Raw genomic sequence first — 25,667 nt, 5'->3', positions numbered from 1 at the left:
CAAGTGGATACAACAATTTGGTGAAAAACGCAGTTTCAATGGCAAACTTCCAACAAAGGGGAGTAACTCATGGGAATATACCATGATAACATAACAGTGGTGTAAGGGAGAGAACTCGTACTAATTATGTACTGGCGGAACCTCTTTTCCTTCAAATGAACACAACTCATACTTCATATAATAACACATACAAAATCAGTACAGGATTAGAAAATTAAACCCAATAGATTAAAAATGTCTAATGATAGAAACACAATATTTAACTTCTACAACTATTAAGTACATAACATGTATCTTGCATATTTAGAATTTGCATCATAAAACCAAGGATAAGAAATCATTGAACAAGTCAGTCATATATACTAAGAGAACCAAACACTATTGAACATGACAAACAAACTTGTACCACTCTAATCATTCTAATACATAATCATCAAGATATTTTGGAGGCTGTCGTGAGCGTTGAGGTCTTTGCGCTGGCTCAGTGTAACCGGGCGAGGTCATACTCATAGAACTTGTTTCTGGAGACACGTGTACTTGGGGGGGTTCACAAAATGATGACGTCATATCCGGCTCATACCCAATAATTGGAACTGGTTCTACACTTTCTGGCGTAGTCAATGTTGCAGGAATGCTTGAAGGTGCTGGGGGACCACTATCAGTTGGTGAATGAACACATTCGTCATCAGACTCATGGTCTGGGTCGGAGTACACTAAAGGCCTTTCGCAACACATTTTATCATACGGAACACGGTAACACTCGCTTCGTTTAACTTTATAGGATGAAGCCCGTAACTGATTTCCCGAGAACTTTTTAACAAAGCACCACTCTTCATCGCACGACACAACTAGATACCTATTGCGAGCTTTCAATTTGCTTTTATCTGAGATAAGATACACTAAATCACCGACACTTACATCACCAACACGTACCGGAACACTAGCCTTGGACTTAGATTTTTCACTGTGGGGGTGATTTTTCATACGTGAATCATGCCGCTGGAGGATCACATCACGGTCAGACACAGGGAGTTGAACATGAGTGAACTGAGAGCGTTGGGTCCACAATTCACGGGAAGACAGGCCCGTATGGCGTAGACGTGAATTCAACCTTGCGACTACAATAGCAAGGCCCATGCAAGTAACGGGGCCTCCACCTGGTTCATACCGCAACAACTCATTTTCTAGCTCTTGTATAGCCTTTTCAGCCACAGGATTCTTGTTTATGTTCTTAACACGGCCGATCTCCAACACGATGTTGAGACGTTTCAAGGCTTCGTCGCTTTGCAAAGATGCAAAACCCGGGGCGGGATCTACACGAATAACTGCAGGGGGACCGTCTAATGGATGGAGCTCAGTACACAAACACACTAAAGCATCTCTTAAAGTGTCCCTTTTTTCGTCAGGAATAAGACAGGCTTTAGTATAAGAGGTAACACTCTCACGCACGACTAGAATAGTTTGTTGATTACGTTTCAGTACATCTGCGGCGAACGACATGCCAACAACTTCTGGAGGGTCTTCGCTTGTATGCTTTATAGCGGATTCTGGTAATGACTGAAATGAAGCACACAAGTGGCACTGCCGAGTTACAGTTTCAATAGAGCTACTCAAGTCCAACGCGTAAAAGTGACGCTTCATCACAAGTTCAAGCTGGTGCTTAGATGGATGGTCTAACTTAATGTGTAGAGCGCTGACCAATCCGTCTAAAACGGCACGAGGAACAACTATCAACTCAGATGGTGGCAATAAAGGGTCACTGCGTTTTACCACCAGTAAATTATCTCTGGCGATTGATGCGACTTGAAGGTAACGTTTAACATCTTTGATCTTTGTTAGTTTTTTAGAGGGACGAGTACCTTGTTTGAGATGCGCGTGTGTACGTCGCAGATCTGGACACTCGGATTGAATTTGAAGCCACGAGGATCTTGTAGCAAACGGCAAACGCGATGTTCCATTCACAATACTGTCAATGCAGACGTTACGAACCACAGAGTCTTCAGTATTACAGATAAATGTACAGATTTGACAGGTTGGCACAGAACACTCGGGGGCATTCCTACTTGCAAAGTCTGACGGCACATTGGCAGAGCCAGCAAGATGTCTGACGCTTATCTGGAAACGACTCACAGTTGACAAAAATGACGTCACTCTCGGACTAGCGGAAAACTCACCGCGACATAGCTTCTCTACAGCCTGTACGCAAGGCTGACTGTCAGTAAGTACACAAGCCGACACAGTAGACTGTATTATGTAAGGGCCAAAGTGTTTAACAGCGGACGCGATGCTCAGAGCTTCGATTTCACACGGAAGCCAAGTGACTTGATGTTTCCGCAGCTTGGCACTGAAAAAGCCTGCCAAGTGCAACTTGTCATTTCTCATCACATACAGGGTTGCTCCTATACCACGCTGAGACACGGAACCATCGGTAACTATCCACAAATGATCTGTGGGTCTCGGTATGACAATCGACTTATGATTATGCAATGCTGCCTGTGCATCTTTGAATGATTTTAAAAAGGAGTCCGTCCACCCCACCTTGTCATGCGACTGTTTACCAGCGGCTAGGTCGTCTAGTGGGCTAACATATCGTGAACAGTTTGGCAACACACGCCCGAGAACCTTGTACGCACCGATGAACGAACGCAACCCTTTCACAGTATCTGGAGGTGTACACAAAGACAACGGGGCAATACGGTGAGGACTTGCAGATAACTGGCCAGCAGACCAAATCCATCCAAGAATTGTAGTGGACTTCGGACAGATTACAGTCTTGGATGGTGCTAGACGCAACCCACATCGAGACAAGGCGTCTAAAACACGCTCCCACTTGATCAATAGATCATCGACAGAGTTAGCGCCACAATAAAGGTCATCGGCAAGTTTTGCGACAAACCCTTCTTGAACGAAATCTCCGAGTACACGGCACATCAGTTCTTCAAGAGCTGTTTCTGATCCGGGCATTCCCATAGCACAACGAGTGTATACTCTAACACCGCGAAATGGAGTTGCTACACCACAATATTTCATTGACTGCTTTGACAGTGGTATCTGATAAAACGCACTTGTTAAGTCCGACTGTATTATATACCTCCATTGTCCTATTGTGCGTAGAGTGGAATCAACATCGGGCATCAGACTAGGTTGAGGCTTGCTGTATCGTGCAACATCGGAAAACGCAGTGACTAGTCTGTATCCGCCCTGTGGTTTTTTCACTTAGAAGGACGGGTTTAGGTATTCAGCCGTCACACCTACATCTTCTGGGCGACTGAAAACTCCTTGACTCTCTAACTCATCAAATTTCTGTTGGAGTTCGACAAGCTTGTCCTTCGCGTATTGTGGCACCCGTCCTTTACGCTGGGGAGGTTGTACAGGGCCCATGTTGATAACGGCTTTAAAGTCACCAACGGCACCGTTGTACCCGGATATATCCGACGCAAACACATCGTCATACTTATCACCCAATGTCAAAAACTTCATGCGTTGTTCATCTGTCAACACTTTATCAGGGTCAGTTGAGATGCATGTTGTATTAGACATGTGTAATTTGGGAACTGATTGATGGCTAAGCTGTGTTCCTGTAATGGGTGTAAGGACCCCAACTTTCATTGTCTCTGTATTCCTTATGAAACCAACATGTTCATGCCTTAACACTCGCTGTGGTTCCTGTGTCTCGTTGGCGATTCTGATGCAACCGCCAACTGATTCGATAACCTGCGGTTTTATCCAGGAAATACCAGAGTCATGTTTGGGCTCAATCGCCACAGTGTCCTCAGGTCCAATATCAGACGGCACATTCAACTCAATGAAGGAACCTGGCCATACGACAGATGACGTAGACTGAGCACGTAAGACAAAGGCTTGGGTGCGTCGTACGCGGTTACTTGGCGAGTCAGATTTGGAGGAGCCATAATTAACATGTTCAATGCCGCCGATCAGTATTTCATGTTTAGCAGGTCGAATTGAAATGTCATTGGTACACATAAATGGTATCCCCGCTAGAACATCGACATCTAAGTCATTCACTACTAGAGCCTCTAATTTCAGATCAGTGTCACCTCTCGAGACATAGAAATGTGTCTCCCCAATGATTTGTAATGGAGTGACACCATCAGCCTGGAGCGCGCTCTGGTTTGTTTTCATCACCGGAGCTCCAATGTACTGCACGACTGAGCTTTTTATCATGCTAACCTCAGCCCCACTGTCCAATGTCAACAATATGGGAAACTGTCTATAGAACGTTTTCAAGACTGGTGACTGTTTGGTGCTGACGCGTCGCGAACAGTGAGTTACAACTGGTTGCAAACTATGGGTTTCAGAGTCCAATGTATCATCATGACCAATATCCTCGTTTTCGTTAGAGTATGTAGTGAAGCGGATTTTTTCAGATGATTTCATGTACTTTCTATCTTCCTCTGGTAGGTATGTACACTTACTCAAAAAATGCTGGAAATTCGGTCTTTTTGCTTGCTTGCATATTGGGCAAGTTGGTCGCTTAGGTGGTAATTTCCGTTGGAAAGATGACCTGAGTACCTTCGCATCAGCAAGAGAATGAACTTCATCGAGTAGGCTAGAGATCGCCAACGATATTTCGGGTTTAAGGGATGCAAGCGTTCTAGATCTAAGATCTGTTGCGTACTTTTGTTTCACTAATGCCGGTAGGTTTGGATGAATCAATCGTAACCATGTCAAGACTATCATATTCTCGACAGTAGGGGTCAGTTCCTCATCTTGATCTGGGACTTCGCCGTGGTGAGTTATCAATCCACCCCCTTTCATAAGGTTGTCGTCCACAAAGCTAGACAACCTCTGGTATAGATCCTCAGGACGTTCGTTGGGCTCTAAATGGATCTGATCTAGGTCTAAAAAATGTCCGCCTGTAGATTGGAAACCAAAATGTAATCGAATTGACTGCCATATGTTGTTAATGCTGACTGAATTTCGCACTATAGTGTTTCTTGCAATAATAGGGCAGTAATTGGCTATTTGACCCAACATAAGCTCAAGTTGCGCCACCTTTTGAGCAGCAGTACGACCTCCCTCTCCGCCATCATCTGTGAAACGCGTAGGGGATTCGCTGCTGTTTTACGACCCCAAGTAGTTCCATCTACCAAGAATGTTGCAAAATTAGGATCTAGAGACAATGTGTATTGTAGATTTTGGCGCCATGCCTCAAAGGTAGTAATACTTTCAGTTCTTGTTAACTGCCACTGTTTAGGGGCACGGTTGGTATGGGCCATGGTGAAATGCGAAAACACAAACTGTCAGAGTTCACAATAGAGGGTGTTAAACTGTTCCAAGTTCACATTTGATGTACAGTGACTTTTACTGCTCTATCTGTTTATGATTTGCAATGTTCCTTTCCGATTAGATGTTTTGTAGATGACCGTAGGTTCGTATACAGTGCTGCCACCACGCCAGTAAGGAATAACTGCCAGATAGTCAATGATGAACTGGTTTATTTAACTCTCAAGTGGATACAACAATTTGGTGAAAAACGCATTTTCAATGGCAAACTTCCAACAAAGGGGAGTAACTCATGGGAATATACCATGATAACATAACAGTGGTGTAAGGGAGAGAACTCGTACTAATTATGTACTGGCGAAGCGTTTGTGATTTGTCAGGATAATAATAACAATAAGATATCGAAAAGATCAAAGCAAATAAATTCGACAGAAAACTGAGATTTGGCAATATATTAAAGACGGGTAATGTTCACCTAAATTGTGTTTGGTAAAGACTGTCACTTTAGGTTACAATATACTAAATCATTTTAGTGTTCAATGCTATACCCTCTAAAAAATGGAACGTCATTTATTTGAAGACACAATTCTCTATGTGCACTTGCCATGACTTTATTTTTGAATATTTCTGTGTGCATGTGGTAGGGAAAACATTGTTGTATACTACAAATTCAGTGTTTTGCTTATAGGTTGGAGACTACATGAGATTTTGACAGATGGCCGGAAACCCTCATCAACTGGAGATCAGCCGGTAAAAAGGTGGCCTTAAAACAGTGACCTTTGATTCGCGTCGAGTTCTTTCTTATATACTGCATGACCTATCTTTTTTATTGTTTAAATTCATTCGGCTTGGCATGCTCTTTAAGAAAAGGTATGGGTATGGGGGTGTCTACGCACAAAAGTTTGACTTTATTTTTCGTTGAAGTTGTTGATTTTACATTGAATTTGTTAAGGAAATCTTTTGGTATATTGTGACCTAAACTAACTTTAGGTAAAAATGAAATATCATCTGCAAGTGATAATATGACTGGGAAAGCTGATTTTTTGTCATTTCTTAGCAAAAGAGAAGATTATAAGTGCATTAAATGCATGAATTCAGATGATTTGACCTGGAATAGTTGTTTTTCAAGTTGATCCTCCACCCTTATATAGCCGAATAAGGGCTAAATTGCTTTCCAACTTAAATTCAAAGGCATATTGGTTGACCGTGTAGCATTAATGTGCTACATGAAGTCAGAATTCAACGCCTGGGTCTCCATGATCCAGTAACGCAACAATAGCTTGTGCGTAAAGCATTAACATTCAAACAGAGCCCCATTTCACGGACATGGAATGGCGGACATTTTTACAGTTTGGACAGTGCAGCAGATGCTTAGCTTAGCCAGCCTTCATATTTAGTACAATCATGAATATAATAAGCTTTATCACTTCATATTATTCATAGAAATACACTTAAAATACATAAATGCATAAGTTTTTTTCATTTTATATCTATTTCAATTGGGTATTTTGACTTTTTCAGGTAGAGGAATGTCTGCGACTAAGCCGAGGGCCACTGCATAAGGGTTCTTGATGGCAAAACAGGTAATAATACTAAATTATTATCATGTACACAAGCAAATAAGCATATTAATGATGCTTAAGGTGTGAAATACTGCCATAATCAGGTTTGTGGTCACTCAAACCCTTCCCATTGTGCAATTCCCCGTGCAGTTTGAACCTATAGTTCCGCGTCCCGACACGTAAAGCTCGTGCTTTGCTGGCAGCGGAAGTTGGCACTTTACAGGTTTATCCTTGTTCCTGAGCATTTATGCAGTACAGCTGAGTTAATTTGCTACTTGTAACCCTACAATTAGCTTGTGTTTGTTATTTTTTCCTCACAATATGCTTACTGTTAATGTTCTGGCTTGAAAGGATGTCGCGTCGGACTTAAACATAGGATTGTTGTAGCAAGTGTCCCCTTCATCATTTACCTTAGAGGGATCTTTTTGCCAAAATTTGACACTTTCAGCAACCAGTTTTGTTTTTTATTTGGTACATGCTTCTCTCATTCAGTGATGTAAGGGAAGTATTGACCTTATTCGCGTGTCTTTGCATACAAAGGTGACATGGATCGATGATATTTGTTGTGTTGAGAATTCTGCGTGAAGCTGTGTGCCCAGAAGAAGTACTAGAAACCCCTTTCAGGAAGCCTACATTGATCTGAGCTCCCTTTCTGGCCCTGCTAGTACATGGAACCTCATTGCTAAGCTTATAATGCTTGCCTACATATATGTATCTTGTTCATTTTAACCTTTCCTTCCGGTCTAAACCCCCAACATGAGCATTTTTTTCTTTCGCTCGGTTATGAACCTCCATTTTGACCTGATTGCCACCATAAAAATAATCAAAAGTACTTATTTTGTGCCCAATATATAAAATTTTGTATTCTCTTGAACCTCTTAATGAGAGCTGGCAGTGCATATTGACCATCTGCTGCAGTTTAAAGGCACCCACGACATTATATGCTAGAATATTTCATTGGCGGCTGGTAAATAAAGGGGCTTCGAGCGACAAGGCGCTTTCAAGATTTCACACTTTTATTGTTGCGCAACAAAAAGTTATTGGAAGCTTATTGATTTCTACACTTCAAAGTATCTTTGATCTCTCATTTTTACTAATTTGTTTATTGTTTTGGATGAAATTGGACTTTTTTTTGCTTTGAAATTGACATTTTTTGGGTTATTAAAAAAAAAAACAACACTAAAAAGACATTATCAAAATTGCTTTGAGTGAAAATATCTAACAAATTCATTCTTTCCCCACCCCACATAAGCCCCACGTGCCTATTCATTTGGTTTGGTTTGACATTTTGTTGCAGATATTGAACACAACGGCTTTAAATCTAAAAGGGACATTTAAGCTTTAACAGGCCTTAAATCGCCTTCTTCGGACGGAAAACACCAGCGTGTGAAAATATGATATAAAATGGCCAAATGGACAGATAATCCAGCCAAACTTAATATATTGGTGCAATATGAATAGGAAGATAATAATATGCAAGAAAAACACATTTTAATCAGAATATATTTCTCCTTTAGGTTGCAATATACGAAATCATTTTGGTGTTCAATGCTATACCCTCTAAAAAATGGAACGTCATTTATTTGAAGACACAATTCTCTGTATGTGCACTTGCCATGACTTTATTTTTGAATATTTCTGTGTGCATGTGGTAGGGAAAACATTGTTGTATACTACAAATTCAGTGTTTTGCTTATAGGTTGGAGACTACATGAGATTTTGACAGATGGCCGGAAACCCTCATCAACTGGAGATCAGCCGGTAAAAAGGTGGCCTTAAAACAGTGACCTTTGATTCGCGTCGAGTTCTTTCTTACATACTGCATGACCTATCTTTTTTATTGTTTAAATCCATTCGGCTTGGCATGCTCTTTAAGAAAAGGTATGGGTATGGGGGTGTCTACGTGCAAAAGTTTGACTTTATTTTTCGTTGAAGTTGTTGATTTTACATTGAATTTGTTTTAAAGAAATCTTTTGGTATATTGTGACCTATATGTAGTGAACCAGTCTTCCGCTTATACCCACTGAAGAAGATCATTCAGGGGAGATAATTGAGTAATGACTTAATTCTGGAACGGTTGCGAAGAAAAACAAATAATGCGAGAATTTTTAGTGCAATTTGCTACACAATTATGATGTCATTGATATAATTTTTCCTGGGGTATGTATTTATATGTGATTTAGCATATGTCAAAGTGTTTTTGATTTGTTCAAGGTCATAAATAGCATCGCGAAAATATATGTCGCGTGGCAAATTTTTTTGAGACATCCGTATACGGTATTCTTATGTAATTTTATGGTCTATATTTCCATATGTATGAACGGTCAAGGCCCGCTTCGCGGGCTTTTGCCCGTAATATTGTTGGCACATATTTAAAGTGACAATGCACATGGGTGTCAGACATGGAAACTAACGTTTTACAATTGGTTGCCCACACGGGCAACCATCTTTACTACATGTTTTTTGGTTGTCCAGCTAAAGACTAATGAGCCTAGTACAATATACACGTAGTGTCATGTGCAGTGGTTTTTTTTCCTTCTTTGGACGGGTCTGGTTAACGGACCCGTTCCCAATAACATACGGACCCTTTCCCAAAATGAACCGGAACCGCGTTCAATTCAAAGCTGGCGATTCAAATTACAAGCAATGGTGATTCAATAATGGAGAAAGAATTAACTGGATTTTACAAACGTTTGATAAGGTTTTTTAAACCATATAAAATAATGGAGAAAGCATTAACTGGATTTTACAAACGTTTGATAAGGTTTTTTAAACCAGATAACAACAAGGAAAATTTGGATTATTAAAGTTAAACAGGTAAGGCAACTTAAGTGTACATATTTTGGACATGTATAGTACTTGGATAAACAGTAATAGATGTACTAGATGCCTCATTCATTAAGGTTGTGTTTTTTTACAAAAATAAGCACTTAGTGCTCAGATAAGGCTATGCAGCCTGCGGGTGTCTGGACTCTCATCAGCCCAGAAAGACACCATTCTTGATATATTTAAAGTAGATAAAAACAGAGAACTCTGTAACAATCTGTGTTCTGATAGCATGTTGTTGTTTGTGCAAGGCTGTGAATGAAAGTTAATGTTGCTTTCCTGTGTCATTTAAAGCTGACAAAAGTTAAACAAAGTCATATTAATACCATTCTCCAATTGGTACAATTCACAACTTGATTTTTCCCAATTTGAAGATTTCGCCACTTGTTTTTTTCCCCATTTGGTGATTTCACGGAGCGAAAAAATTCCCAATGGCATGGTTACCAGACCCGTTCCCAATTGGGTGAAAAAAATCACTGGTCATGTGTATCGAATACTTTCTTTAAATAAAAGATAACTGAACAAAATTGCTTACATTACACACTTTCTGTGTATATGTCTTAATATGAGTCAGAGTTGAATAATTTCCTTGGCATTTATGAATAAATATTATTAAAATTATTAATCAACAGTTACCAATTTTATTAAATGTTTAATTGTACTTGAATGTTAAAAGCTTAAAAAAGCTAGTTACCCGGCTGGTCTACCAACTTTTGAATGTAAGTTGCCTAGGCTAAAATCTACTTGCCCCGGGCTCACGGGCAACCACTAATTTCCATCCCTGGGTGTGTGAATAGGTCTCATAAATAGGTCACTGAATATTTTGATGACTATCATTTCAAATATATGGCTAACAGTGTTAATTATGGCTGATACTATGTCTGGATATTTGTTGGTTTGGGTAGCATTAGTTGCAATAATTCAACTCTCAGCTGTATAACCCAAAGCCGCCATAGAAAAAATCATCAAAGGCTCTGGGAGTACGTTTATATGGACCAGGGTAGCTTATCATTTTATTTCATGTGTATGTGTGGACGATTGAACTTAACCGTTACGTAAAAAAGAATGGAAAAGCGTATACATTGTAATTTTGTTGTGCTAAGCATGCAACACCTAACACAAAACGCAACACCTAATAACCCTTTTTATCCTTAATATTTCCTTAGTATCGGGGGCTAATAGCCTACTGCCCCCAAAGCACTGCTTTGTTGATAGTGGTAAACAACTGCATACAGTTAAAGTTCAGTCTTGCCCATGAGTGATCATAGATATTATTATTTTCACTGTTGCGAAGCGCAGAACAATAACTCCATTTGGAGTTGCTTAACTGTTATGTTAAAGATTTGCGGACATTTTGCCCCAAAGTATTTTCGCATGTTGTTTCGCTCCCAAGATGTTTCCTACCTGGTCATTTCGCCCCCATTTAAAAAAAAATTGATACTTGTAGTTTTTCATGTTAATGACAAATTTAGTGTGTAATGTTATAACATAAATCGCATATTGTAAGCAATATTTTGGTTTGAAACTTTAGTACACTCAGGTGGTCTGAACAGTTTTCACATGCACTCAGGATGTCCATCCAATCATTCTGGATCATCTAGCGCTTTTAAAGTTCATTTTCTGGATAAGATCAGGTCATTGTTACATTACATTTTCACTCTCATACATGTATATCAAAACCATGTCAAACTTTCTTTCATTGTCGAGTGTGGTCTACAAAAGTTTAATTACTCATACATGGATCTTTTAAACAAAATAATAAATAACTACATGTACTTGATAAGTTTAAGTTGATATAGATTTATTCTTAGTAAACCAACTTTTTTAAGAGTTTGATAGTCATTGCCAGCTGCTTGTGTTTGTGACAGTTTGTCATATTTATCGGTTTGAGTAAATAAATGGTCAGTGAATCGTACATTTCAGGACTCGACATTAACTTTTGAAGCCAGTTGTCCGGTCGCACGAGGGACCAAAATTTCACATGTCCTGACCCAAAAACATCTTGTCCTAACCATTATATCTTATTTTGCTCAGTACTTTGCAAAATAATGAAATATTACAAATGCTCAGATCATAAAGAGCTTAAAAGGACTGTCAACCACGACAAACGAAAAAAAGAAAAGTTCTAAATTGCTGTAATTTTTCACTGCGCCTTACATGCTGCTGCACTGTCAAAACCATAAGGCGCAGAGGGACCACCTCGAAGCTGCATTGCACTCCCATGGACTAGTTTTTAACCTTTCCAACGTGCTAGACCCCAAGGGAGCAGCTAGGGGTCCGGTCTTCTCGGCCCTCGCCAAATACCTTTGTTGGCTGCATTGCACCCCCTCCCTTCCCCTTTGACACCCCACCCTTTCCCCTTCAAACTCTAAGAGCCATGTCAGACTTGAGTGCACAGTGCAGGGCCTTATACCTTGCAAAACCCTTACTTAGCCCTATCCAGGGTAATACCAACTCCTTGGTATTATTGTAGATTTTCTTAATATTGCTATCTTGTTTATTATAGCCAATAATGTACCTTTGTATTTACCTTAATTTTTGTTAAAATTGCTATTTTATATAGCAAATAAGGTACTTTTCTTTTCTTTTTTGTTATCCCCTTTATTTAAGTTATATTGGAGGGATAAGAGCTTTTTGTGTTTTTTTTCTGCATTCAAGTATAATTTGGTCTTTTTACCATTTTTATATTTTACCGGAAATATCCCAGTACCTAAAATATCATCTTGTTTTATTTTTCTTTCCATTTGTACTCTTATTAGTTTCCATTTACCATGCACTCCCTCTGGTCCAGGGGACAAAACCATCATAAAAAAGTACTCCTCTACAAATTATCTCCCTTAGATCAACCTAGTGGTATTACCCCTGCTGGAAAGTGGAAACCCCCCATTCATTCCTGCCTACACTTCCAAAACTTCTCCTTTTAGCCCCCCAGGGTGGCAACTGGAATTTTACTTATAAATAAATGCATATAGTACTGTACATAATGTGAATAATCCACTTTTATGTATAAAATAGTTGTTTTGTTTAATTTTTAACTGTAAAGTACATTGTTTTACTTTTAAATTGTTATGTGGCCCTATTAAGGTGACCGTTTGGCAACAAGTAAGTCATTACCTTTGGATATAATATTATTATTCACTTTCTTTTAAATATTGTCTTAACGCCACTCTGGGGGGACGTTTCTTCTTCATAGCCCAATTCTCTCTAAGTTCCATACAGACAGGGTCTTATGTTGGTGCATTACGGCTATATTCCCTGTCTGCATGTGTTCAACATTATACCACTCTATAAATATATACTAAATTACAATACAAATACAATTATATACTAAAATACAAATATGAATACAATATTTACCATATTTCCATATAAATTAATGCACTTAAGCAATAGGGATACTACAAAGGGGAGCTATTTTACCAGGCTCTACTTGCATAATAAAATAAAGTTTAAAAAAACTTTCCACATTTGTCTTTTTTTTTATATACATCAATACAACCGGTGTATATTTATGATTTTATATGCATTAATACAATCTTAACATCAGATTTATACTTATCATTAGTCATATAATGTCTGTTAACAAATAGTTGCATTGTTGAACCACTTTGTGGTCTGGAAAACTCCAAAACTATTAATTTTCTTTTAATTTTAAATAAAGTACACACCCGTGTAACTTTTCTTTCCAATTTATATAAAACTATAAATAATTTCATATAATAATAACATCAAAAAAGACAGATCACAAAGTTAAAAGACTCCAAAAACAACTCCATTGCAGCATACGCTGAACAATGGGTCTAGTAATGCTGATGCCACATATAATAGTTTGTGTTTTCACCATCACTACTTATATAAATTGGGCTATTCTCTTTCTTCCTCTTTCTTTTTAACACAAATAACATCAATAGAATAATAATGATAATATTAATAATGAAAATAACAATATAACACCTTCAGGGTAGTTTAACAGTATAAAACAATCATTCTAAATGCAAATAAATTTAAGTACTAATGGATGTAATTATCCTTTTTTTGTTCCATATATTTCCTAGTATGAAATTCTTCATTATCCCCACGCTTTTTGAAAAAAAGGTGGGGATATTGTGGTGATCTCCGCCGTCCGTCCGTCTGTCCGTCCGTCCTGGCCACTATCTCCTCCTACACTAAAAGCACTAGAACCTTGAAATTTACACACATGGTAGCTATGAGCATATGTGCGACCCTGCACTATTTGGAATTTTGATCTGACCCCTGGGTCAAAAGTTATAGGGGTTGGGGTGGGGCCGCGTCAGAAATTATCACTCATTTTTTTAGGTTATTTTACATTTACTTCTTTATTTCTACACCGATTCACTTCAAATTGATACTGGACCTCACCTATGACAATACGGTCAATCTCAACCATGCATGGCCCCATTCCCAACCCTGGGGCGCCCCGCCCACATAGGCCACACCCACCAAAAATTTCCATTTACTATAATTTTTTCATTTCTACACGGATTCACTTCAAATTGATACTGAACTTTTGTTATGACATTAGGGTCAATCTCAACTATGCATGGCCCCAATCCCAACCCTGGGGCGCCCGCCCATATAGGCCACACCCACCAAAAAATTCCATTTACTATAATTTTTTCATTTCTACACGGATTCACTTCAAATTGATACTGAACTTCTCTTATGACATTAGGGTCAATCTCAACTATGCATGGCCCCATAACCAACCCTGGGGCCCCGCCCACATAGACCACACCCACCCAAAATTGCCTTTACTATAATTTCTTCATTTCTACACCGATTCACTTCAAATTGATATTGAACTTCTCTTATGACAATACAGTCAATCTCAACTATGCATGGCCCCATTACCAACCCTGGGGCGCCCCGCCCACATAGACCACACCCACCCAAAATTGCCTTTTACTATAATTTCTTCATTTCTACACCGATTCACTTCAAATTGATACTGAACCTCTCTTATGACAATACGGTCAATCTCAACTATGCATGGCACAATTACCAACCCTGGGGCGCCCTGCCCACATATGTCACACCCACCCAAAATTGCCTTTTACTATAACTTCTTCATTTCTACACCAATTCACTTCTAATTGATGATGAACTTCTCTTATGACAATACGGTCAATCTCAGCTATGCATGGCCCCATTACCAACCCTGGGGCACACCTAGGTCAAACATTCGGCGTGGGGATACGCGTCGGCCTCTGCCGCGCCATTTCTAGTTTTTTATGTTATAGATAGTGAACTTAATGTCAAGGCCTTTCATTGTGCAAATTTTTCATCTCAAAACGAATTGACCTACTTGCTTTTGCAAGTTAAGGTATTTCAACCAATCAACGCCATGTTTTAAAATGCAGTCAGCCAATAGGAAATCTTCTCTTTTAACGTAGTTTTATATGCATAGATACTTGAGTATCTCGTTATATCATATATTTCATTGTTAAAGTAAAGTTTTTTAAATTAATTAGATTTTTATGCCCCCCTTCGAAGAAGAGGGGGTATATTGTTTTGCTCATGTCGGTCCGTCCACCAGATGGTTTCTGGTTGATAACTCAAGAACGCTTTGGCCTAGGATCATGAAACTTCATAGGTACATTGATCATAAATGGCAGATGACCCCTATTGATTTTCAGGTCACTAGGTCAAAGGTCAAGGTCACAGTGACTCAAAATAGTAAAATGGTTTCCGGATGATAACTCAAGAATGCTTAGGCCTAGGATCTTGAAATTTCATAGGTGCGTTGATCATGACTGGCAGATGACCCCTATTGATTTTCAGGTCACTAGGTCAAAGGTCAAGGTCACAGTGACTCGAAATAGTAAAATGGTTTCCAGATGATAACTCAAGAATACTTACGCCTAGGATCATGAAACTTCATAGGTACATTGATCATGACTGGCAAATGATCCCTATTGATTTTCAGGTCACTAGGTCAAAGGTCAAGGTCACAGTGACTCGAAACAGTAAAATGGTTTCCTGATGATAACTCAAGAATAATAAGGCCTAGGATCATAAAACTAAATAGGTACATTGATCATGACTGGCAGATGACCCCTATTGATTTTCAGGTCACTAGGTCAAAGGTCAAGGCCACTACAACTGACAGCCCATATGGGGGGCATGCATGTTTTACAAATAGCCCTTGTTTATATTAAAGCACCGCATCAACACTGCAAAGTATCCTATTTTGTTTATGGCTCAGCCCAGTAATATCGGGCTGACCATATGGCTTGTTTTCGGCCTTTTTAACGCACGGTATATTATATATGTTAAGCAGTGTGCTCGGGCAATGGTTTTTAACCGAAGTCCCGCGGGTTAACAACCCCACTAGTAAGTTACATTAAGTGACAATTCTTAAGTTACAACGAATGACGCTACAATTAAAAGGTCGACAATAGATCGATTGCCATAAATTTATTTCGGTCGCATTCTTAAATAAGTATACAGAAATGTACATACACACAGTATACGTATAAATAAATAGAAAAACAAATAATAAAAAAAGAAAACAAAATACCACTTCCTCTTTATTATTAAACATTGCATATAATAGATATCTATATGACCCGTGTTATTTTGAAACTTACTTTTAAACTAACTCGCATACATTAAACAATTTTCATAATTCATTACACTTTGCTATCGTTTATTTTGAATAAAACAACATTTATTTCACTTTGCTATTGTTTATTTTGTTTTTTCGTGTATAGTTTATTCAAAACAAAGCATCAAATGACACATAAAACGTTTTTAAAACAAATTCAGTGGAGTTAACCTTAAACGTCTTATTGTAAATAGAAGATAAAGATACTTGGTAAACCATGCCAAGCAATGACACTTCAAGTTGGAAGTGAAACGACTAAGGGGGAAACATGCATGGTGGAAACACCTGGGGCCCGAAACATCCAACGACAATATTAAATAGTTGTTGCCCGTATTTATAATTTGAACACTGTTATAAGTGTTATGTTTAATCAACAACATATTATTTGCATAGTTCTTCCAGGATTCCCAGCTCACTGCAGCGGTTACTCATTTTGTGAATGTTGACCAAAAGCCTTAACACTGTTTATACTGGGGGACATATTGTTTTTGCCCTGTCTGTTGGTTTGTAGGTTTGCGTCAAACTTTAACATTGGCCATAACTTTTGCGATATTGAAGATAGCCACTTGATATTTGACATGAATGTGTATCTCATGGAGCTGCACATTTTAAGTGGTGAAAGGTCAAGGTCTTTGTTCAATGTCAAATACATGGGGGACATTTTGTTTCACAAACACATCTTGTTGTTTTTTAATCTGAATGTTTACTGTCAATGGAAATATTTTTGCAGAAGGAAACACTTCATTATCATGAGTATGCATACATGTATCAATATAGAGAATGGGCGTGATTGGGATCCAGAAAGGCAGAAAATCAAAACCCATAACCATTTTTCTGCCTTTGTGGTATGTTTGTAGCATTTTTGGTATTCAGCCTTTTTCGTATGTGTTCTTTTTGGTTTTTGGCCTTTCTGGACCCCAATAAATTAACAAATTGTGTAAACAAGATACCGTGAAGGTGCAAAAAGCTGGATTTAATTGGATTTATTCAGGAGCATTTCATAAGATTTTTTTAACGTCGGTGAAACATTTATATATCAGCATTTTTCGAGATTTTTTCCCAGATAATCTGAAGGCCTGTGTCACTGCAAGTATATAGGTATTGGTCATCATACAGGTAGCTTGTGATTGTTTTAAGACACATCCCAAATTGATTTGATAGTGGTTTGATTTGCACATAATTGCTTCGAATTTGAAAAAAAAAGAAATGAAAAGAGAATTCAAAATAAAATTCTAATCGAAATAATGAGACAAGAGAATTGTTTTATATAGACCAGGATTTTTTGGGCTGAAATAAGGACCCATTCCCCTTGCAAAAAAGTATATATCCACCCTGCATTTCTGACAAAATTTCCCAGCACTCCAGCAAATTTATTGCCTTTGACCCAGAATAGTTAAATTGAATTTCACAAAGTTTAAAATTAAATAAAACTGTTATATAAGGCGCATAATGTTAGTTGTTTGTGGTGAAAAAGACTAATTAGAGATTTAAAATAGAGATTTAAAAACATAATTTTGTGTTTCATTATGTTTTTGGTTTAGATTCCCCTATTTGGATAAATAATGCATAATTTCCACCTGCTTGAGGGTACAGGTACTGTTCCCCAAGAACAGAGAGTCCCCTGATATAGACACAGATTGAGTAGTTCAGTTTGTAATTGTGCAGTAAACCATGGTAGGAGTCTAATGTTTTGTCACTTATTTCAAAATTAATGGTCTTATTAAACCCTTTTTATTGATCAATGAATTATTGTGTGCATGTCTGGTTAGTGAACTTGGATAAGATCGAACCTTTTTTGATAAATTAGACAAGATTTATTTACAAAGACATGGTTTTACTAGTTTTAAGTAAATTTAATAGTTTTGGTAATTGTTAAATATGTCTACAGTCTTGACGCTTACCCCTAGCCCAACAGCCCGGGGCTAGTGATATGTAATTTTGGCTATTAAAATTTCCAGATTCATATAATCGGGCTAGAGGGTATTGTAATCTGTTCTATTATTGTATACAGATTCGGGCTAGTTGTTCAACAATGCTAAAGTGAAGATTGTGTCTATCATTATTCAAATGCAATTTGCATGATACACATGTGAGAAAACCAGCTGAAAGCCTGCTGAATTTGTTTCAGATCCTTTGGTCTAAAGCTAAGGCAGACATACTCGGTGCTGTCAAATGATGCATTAGATGATCTTGTACGAGAAGTGACCCAAGGGAACCAGTCCCTTGGTCAGAGAATGGTTCAAGGCCTGCTGCAGAGCCGGGGACATAGAGTTCAGAGGCAGAGAGTTGCTGACAGCCTCATACGAGTTGATGCCACAGCAGTGGCTTTGAGATGGTGTCATTCCATAAGACGATGGGTCTACAAGGTTGCAGCATCAAATTCATTTTGGCATATTGATAGAAACCACAAGTTAATCAGGTTAAAACAGCTAACGTTGAATAACCATTTCCCACTCAGAAGAAAAGAGAAAATCACTTTGTGAAAACAGCATAAAACCAGAACAGCCTGCGAGTAACTCGCAGTCTGTTCAGGTTTTATGCTGTTTGCTGCTCATCAGTATCTAAGGGTTGGAAATGAAGCCTTTAAAACTTGAATACATTAAAAAGATATTTTATTAAATGTAACTTTCTAAGAGACTACAAATGCGTCAAAATACGTATCTAAGTGATTAAGGGTTAAATGAGGCATAGATCATAGAACGTAATATTATTAGAGTATTTGTTTACCACTTAGTCACAATCTGCTAATATGAAACACCTTATACAGGTTTTACAATTTTATTTAGTTTTAACACTGTGTTCTACAACTTGACAAGTTGGAGTCTATGGCAATCAATTTGCTTAAGTGAAGGGAGAATTGTGTATTTAATATGGGGAAAAAATATATATATTGCTGGGGGATTGGGGCCTTATTTCAGCTAAAAAAAGTCAGTCCTCCATTAGAAATATTGAGTATTGCAAGGTTATTGTTAAGGAAATTTTAAGAGTAATATTCTAAAGTTTTGTTCTCCAAACTTCCAACAAAGCAGGCTTGGAAGCATCAAAACCTTCATTTTTCAACTCATGGATGTGGAGTATTGCAAAATTTAAATCCTTTAAGGATTCCAAATGTATAAAATAAAGAATGAATTTTAAATCATGGTGTATGTGTCCAACAAAATCAATGAAACTTAGTACCAAACATTTTTTAATCGATGAGATAATACGGATTCAATTCAATCAAGCAGACAGGGTATATTTGCATATCCTTCTTTACTTTTTCTGGTATTTACGTGGAATGATGACAATTGGTTAATAATGAAATACATGTACCAAAACAGGTTAGCTAGTTATGGATTTGACATGCCTAATTAATATATTTAATTTTTACATAGAATATAAAATAAACATCTTCTATACGCCTTTTATCTGATAGCAAAAAGCTATGTTATATACTGGTATAAATTCCCAGATAGGTAGTAATTATTATTGGTGCTGTAAAGAGAGATATGTGTTGTTAAAATTTTAAGCCGCACATTTCCACTGAAGCAGCAAAAGGCATATAATAAATCATTATTGAATAAATATGTAATGACTATCATGTTTATATGTTGCAATTTATAATGCAACATGCAAATGTCACTATTACTTATTACTGTCATTTTAAAGCCATATTATTTATCTTCAGATGGGGCTTTGTCGTCCACGGTGGGATTGACGGATACTCGAAACTGTGTGTCTTCCTGAAGGTTTCCACCAACAACCGTGCAACCACGATGACGAAAGCCTTCATAAATGGTACCAGGCAGTATGGTGTACCTTCCAGAGTTAGATCAGATAAAGGTCTGGAAAACACAGGTGTTGGAGCTTTCATGATCTCCTATCGAGGCCCTGGTCGTGGATCCTTCATTACTGGGAAGAGCGTCCACAACCAGAGGATCGAGCGGCTCTGGAGGGACATGTATTCTACCAATGTGTTCCACCAGCTCTTCCAACATCTAGAGGAGACCTGGGCCCGTATTCACCAACCGATTCTTAGACTTAAGAATAAAGAATAGACTTAGAACCAAGAGAAATGTGTTCAGTGTTTGAATATAAACAGGCCTCCACTGGTGATTATGTCATTCACAAAATTTTCTATATAAAGAATAATATAGATAGAGATGTTTACTGCAGAGTTTGACTCAAAATTAAAGAAATTTTTGAATATTCTAATTTAAAGAATTTTCTTTATTCTTAGACTTAAGTCTAAGAATTGTTTGGTGAATACGGGCCCTGAGCTCGGAAGTACACATGTGGTGCTTACACCTCGTGTATGTTCCACTCATTCAGCGGGCCTAAGACCGCTTCCGTGACGGATGGAACTGCCACAGACTGAGTGAGGAGAGGGGCAGAACACCCATCCAGCTTTATATGCAGGGCATGATAGAGCATGCAGGACATGGTCATCGAGGGGTTGATGACATGTTCTTTGAACCTCAGGAGGAACAACTGAGTGTCTCAGAGGAGGACTATGGAGTAGATGAGGAAGCTCCTGTAGCCTCAGCAAATGACGATGAGCTACAGGTGTCCTCTGTTACAACACCCAGTGACCATGAACAAATGGCACAACTAACTAATAGAATTAGACCCTTGGATTCAGAGGATAGTTTGGCTGTTGACTTGTTTGAACAGGCTGTGTCCTTTTGATGCCAGGCATTAAACATATAATGTAGTATGCTGAACAATTCTAAGTGGTCAATGGGTGTTGTAACAGAGGACACCTTTGGCTCATCGTCGTTTTCTGAGTTTCAGGAGCTTCCTCATCTACTCAGTTGTTCCTCCTGAGGTTCAAAGCACGTCATCCACCCTCGATGACCACGTCCCGCATGCTCTATCATGCCCTGCGTGGTTGAACAAGTTGTCATCCCCCCCATACCCCCCCTTTCCCCCCCCCCAGAGGGTTAGGGTATACAAACTTGCAATCATATTCCCGCTTTCACACCTGTAAGCTATCATACACTTAGTGTTTGATTGATGTATCTAATGTATATTGTTGAACATATGAACAACAGTTAAAGTTTCCTCAAAGGACTAATTTGTTGTACTTATTTAGTAAAAAGTAAATACATGTTGAATATTAAAGTTTTGTAGCGTTTTATTGAGGTTTAACTTTACATAATTTCTAAAAGAATTAGTTGTTGTTTTTGCATGGGAATGTTTAATTCCAATTTGTATACTCAATTGATAGTGATATGTTGATTGCAGAGAAAAAAAACAGATAACAAACACGATCAGAAGTGTGACTTACTTATCTGGTAGACATTCACAGATGGATGTAAATGAAAATGCTGAAAATGTGTTATCTATTCTGATTGTATCTGAAGAATCAGGAATATTAGTAATCGTTATGAATGTAATGTTTAATATTGTCTTCAATTAACTTTTGATATCTGGAATTTTAAAGCTCCTAGCTTTTGATGTTTGAAAGTTTTCTGAATAAATGATAATTTTAGTTTTGTTTAGCAATATGTATGTAAACGAGATTTCAAATTATAGATATTAACCGTGTTAGTTTGAGTGTAGGACATTAGCCCTCTTGGACATAAGCCCTTAGGACATAAGCCCCTCAGAACGTAAGCCTCATTAGCCCATAGGACTTTTTGCCCTTTGTGCGTTAGCCCCTACCCATTTTAAATATTTCTTAGGTATTAAATGTCATCTTTTTAAAAATAAAATGCAATTAAAAGGAAGAAGATGATAAAAATATCACATTGACATATCTTTGATAAGATTTTTAGTAACAGAGCACTTAATTTATATGTATATATAATCATATTCTACTGTAAAATTGTGTTATTTTAAGAGTGATTAAAACTAAAAAAAAAGTTATTAAAGATTTTATAAACTGGATAAACAACAATAGTACATGTATTGCATAATCTGTACTATATGTGTTGCATCAACTAATTCAAGTAGATTCTGAGGTTAATTGGTATTACAGTTTACTATTTTTTTATTGGTGCCGAATATCCAAGGTTGAAAGTATCTATTGTCTTCCCTGCCAAATTGAAAGCAGATGGCCGACTTATGTATAATGTGTGTTCCTTGTGATACTGTAAAAACATGCATTCTATGTGTTTCTTGGTACTTGAATTGTATATATTTCATGTTTTCTATGTGTTTTCTATGTGTTTCTGCAGAAACTGTAATATATCTGATGTCTTATGTATGTTCCTTGGTATATTACAGAAACCATACGCAAACTATGTTTACATGTTTGTTGGTTACTTTTACATACATTTTGTAATACTGGAAAATAAAGTATAATATGAGGCCTTAATGCCGTTTTAAGTGTTAAGTCTAACCAGACTATGCTAGTGTTTGCTATTTACAACTGTAATGTATTTTAGTGAAATACGAGCACATTGCTCGATGTACATGCTTTTTGTATTACGATAAATAGATATGACATGTTGCCTTAATACCCTTTGTATAATAGCGTTGCTCTGTATAACTAGTATTTTAGTGACCTAATTTGAAATTGTTAAATGCCGAATTGATTCTGATGTTTATGCTACAGGGCTCGAATTTAACTTTTCTTTCTACTAGCAAAACATTGCGAGCAGCTTAAATACCAGCTCGCAAAATCAAAAAACATTCTCACTATTAAAACTAAATAAAATATCACATCAACCACAAGTTTTGGTGTTATATATGAAGTTCTTTTTCCCACTTGTTCACTGTTTTCGTGGAAGAATTTAATTTCCGTTTTTTTTCTCTCAACTCAAAGGTTAACTTTGCTTTATATTTCGTATTGTTATTTCAATCTGTGGGCAAAAAGAAACTAGTTATTTTTCACTTCGACGACATGACTGTTCAGGTTTTTTGTCTTTTATAGTGAACATGTGTGGATAATCAACTGTTTCATTATCTTTGTACCAATACCATCCACATATATGTACTATAAGTATACCAGTCTACATACAAGGTGCGAGCTTCCGCATATGGGTATTCGGACGTTCTATTAATTGACCTGCGGTTTAGCATTGAGCGCATTTAGCAATATAACTCTTTTTTTTTCACTATTTCTTCACTCACAAAAAAATTCTAGTGGCTTCAAACTTAACTCGCAATCTGTATTTTTCACTGGCATTTTGCGAGTGTGCGAGTGTTAATTTCGAGGTAATATCATACCATGTAACCTAATCATATGAATAGATATGACAAAAAAAAGCCATAATGTCTTACTCGTTAAAGCATAAGGTAATTTAAGATCTTACAATTAATGTAATGTAATGTAATGTAATGCAGTTGCCCATGATATAAGTCTTACATTTTGGTTTCGGTAAGGCATATATATATATATGGCACTCTTAATGTTTATTCTATAGATGATAAAATACCATCTGTGATAGATATATAATTCATACAAGCTGAATGATTACACTTTATTATCTCTTTGTAATTAAAGGTTTCTCTGCGATTGGTTGTTTTACTTGTTTTTCGTAATAGTAAAATCAAACTTAATTATAAACATATCCGGTAGATGAACATGTGAAGAGGCAGATGTAAAGAAACCTTTAATGCAGGAAAAAGTGGTGTAATATAGCATATTTATGTTAATGTGTGTATATGAGTACTCTTTTGTCATTGTTTGTGAAATCGTCGTATATGTTTCGAATACAGCCTCAAAAGGCTTCTTTTAACAACACGCTATCATAGTTATATGATGATATTTGATAGCACGAAACAAATTAGGATAAATATATGCTACATTTTTAAAAGCCAATTTCTATGTTTTCTACATTATTAATAGAATATCATCCAGTGATCGTTACAAGACTAAAATAAATAAAGGCAGCTTTACTACCCGAATTTAATGATTAAAAAAACTCTAAGATAAGAACATATTGTATTATAGTTGTATTGTATTATAGTTTGAAATACATTGGCTTATTGCTTAGAATACGTTCCATAAATATCTGGCATGTATGTTTTTGAAATATTGTTCTCGAAGCGATCTTCTCCAAATGTTGGAAACATACAACTACAACTTTTGTTAAAATTTTGTATTTTACTGTACACTGTTCGTCAATACTTGTATTGTATATAATTATGTCCTCGTGGGCTTAAATGCCTTATCGGATTGAAATAAACTGTCTTGTCTTGTCTTGGTGTTTGTTGAAACATGATTATGCCTTAAACATCATTATGCATTCACACCTTTATTAATAGCTGTTTGTGTAAGCACATGTAATTACATATAATCTATTTAAAAAAAGGCATCAAAGAGTTTTTTGGGGGCAATTATTCCAGATCATAATACTATTGCAAAAAAGTAAAACAGTAAAGAAATTGTAAAAAAACACAAAAAATACGTGTTGTACAAGCTATATATTGAAAAAATATATATTAGACTTCAACATTTTATAACAACTGTATGTATTTACATATGAAACACATGGAATAAAAATAATTCCTTTAAAATAAGTTATGAATGTTTTAAAACACCTGGGGGCTAATGCCCCAGTGCACACTTTTGAAGGGGCTAATGTCCGTAACCCGTTAGTTTTCGGTCGCTTGTGTTTAGTACAAGGATATTAATGGAGACAATCGCAGATTTCTGCAGTGTTTCATCACATACTTGTATACAGATTTAAATACATAGTATGCATTGTTAAATTATGTTGAGAATAAACATGTATTACATGTTAAACTTTTTGCTCATGATTCTTGAAAATGAAAGATCTCCAATCATCAGATAGAGCAAACTTCTTTTTATTTACTTATTCATTCATCTATTTATTTATTTACTATTTTAAACAGTTACCATTATTGCTTTGGTGACAACTAACAAATCGATGGCGTGTTGTTTTTACAATAATCTACAGGTGACAGGAGCCTGTTGGTAGGAAAGGGGCTTCGCGAACTTCTGAAGAAAAAGGGTCCAGATAATTATTCACGAACATTCATGACATGTTGTTATAGCTCATAATTCGACACTATAAATTCAGTGGTCCTATCCAATTGGTTATTAAAAATTTCTCGATACCAATTAAGACACACTTGTTCACCCATCTGATTGGAAACCTATTGGCGAAAGTTTGCGTGATAATAACGCATTACATGTTATATCCTGTTTTCTGCGTTATTCGACATAGAATTTGGATTAGAATTTGAAGGTAAGCTATAATTTTTACAAAAAAAATCGTATACGCACACACAATTTAATGCATAAATGTATCTCGGCTATATCCGTAAACATCTCACAATTAAGATTGAAATGGAAATTACGTGCGTAACCAATTTTAAAGAAATAATTATGTTTGATTGGCTTATTCATACCCGCATCACGCAAACAATAATTAAAGTAAGTGATATACATTAAGATCTATCAATATAGATCTCTTTATTAATAGTTCGTTGATATACTAGATCGTTTT

At 37.0% G+C, this 25,667-nt stretch overlaps 2 protein-coding genes across 2 annotated transcripts; one reads left to right on the top strand and one right to left on the bottom strand.

Moving 5' to 3' along the window:
- Positions 1-414: 414 nt before the first annotated feature.
- On the bottom strand, positions 415-2,970 carry LOC127849171 (uncharacterized). Its single transcript, XM_052381890.1, has one exon. It carries the CDS (start codon positions 2,968-2,970, stop codon positions 415-417), a length of 2,556 nt encoding a protein of 851 aa, XP_052237850.1.
- A 15,126-nt stretch (positions 2,971-18,096) lies between these two features.
- Positions 18,097-24,394, top strand: LOC127848773 (uncharacterized). Its single transcript, XM_052381377.1, has 2 exons — positions 18,097-18,682; positions 19,931-24,394. Exons 1-2 carry the CDS (start codon positions 18,498-18,500, stop codon positions 20,298-20,300), a joined length of 555 nt encoding a protein of 184 aa, XP_052237337.1. The 5' UTR covers positions 18,097-18,497; the 3' UTR covers positions 20,301-24,394.
- Positions 24,395-25,667: the final 1,273 nt, after the last annotated feature.

This window comes from Dreissena polymorpha, chromosome 10, assembly GCF_020536995.1.
Source record: "Dreissena polymorpha isolate Duluth1 chromosome 10, UMN_Dpol_1.0, whole genome shotgun sequence".
Lineage (NCBI taxonomy): Eukaryota > Metazoa > Mollusca > Bivalvia > Myida > Dreissenidae > Dreissena > Dreissena polymorpha.
The sequence above is the reverse complement of the archived record's forward strand: the minus strand, read 5'-3'. Positions and strand labels throughout refer to the sequence as shown.

Coding starts and splice junctions, on each gene's coding strand:
- LOC127849171 (XM_052381890.1), bottom strand. CDS start 2,970: ATGGGAATGCCCGGATCAGAAACAGCTCTTGAAGAACTGATGTGCCGT.
- LOC127848773 (XM_052381377.1), top strand. CDS start 18,498: ATGGTTCAAGGCCTGCTGCAGAGCCGGGGACATAGAGTTCAGAGGCAG. Junction 18,683..19,930: donor AGAAACCACAAGTTAATCAG/GTTAAAACAGCT, acceptor ATTTATCTTCAG/ATGGGGCTTTGTCGTCCACG.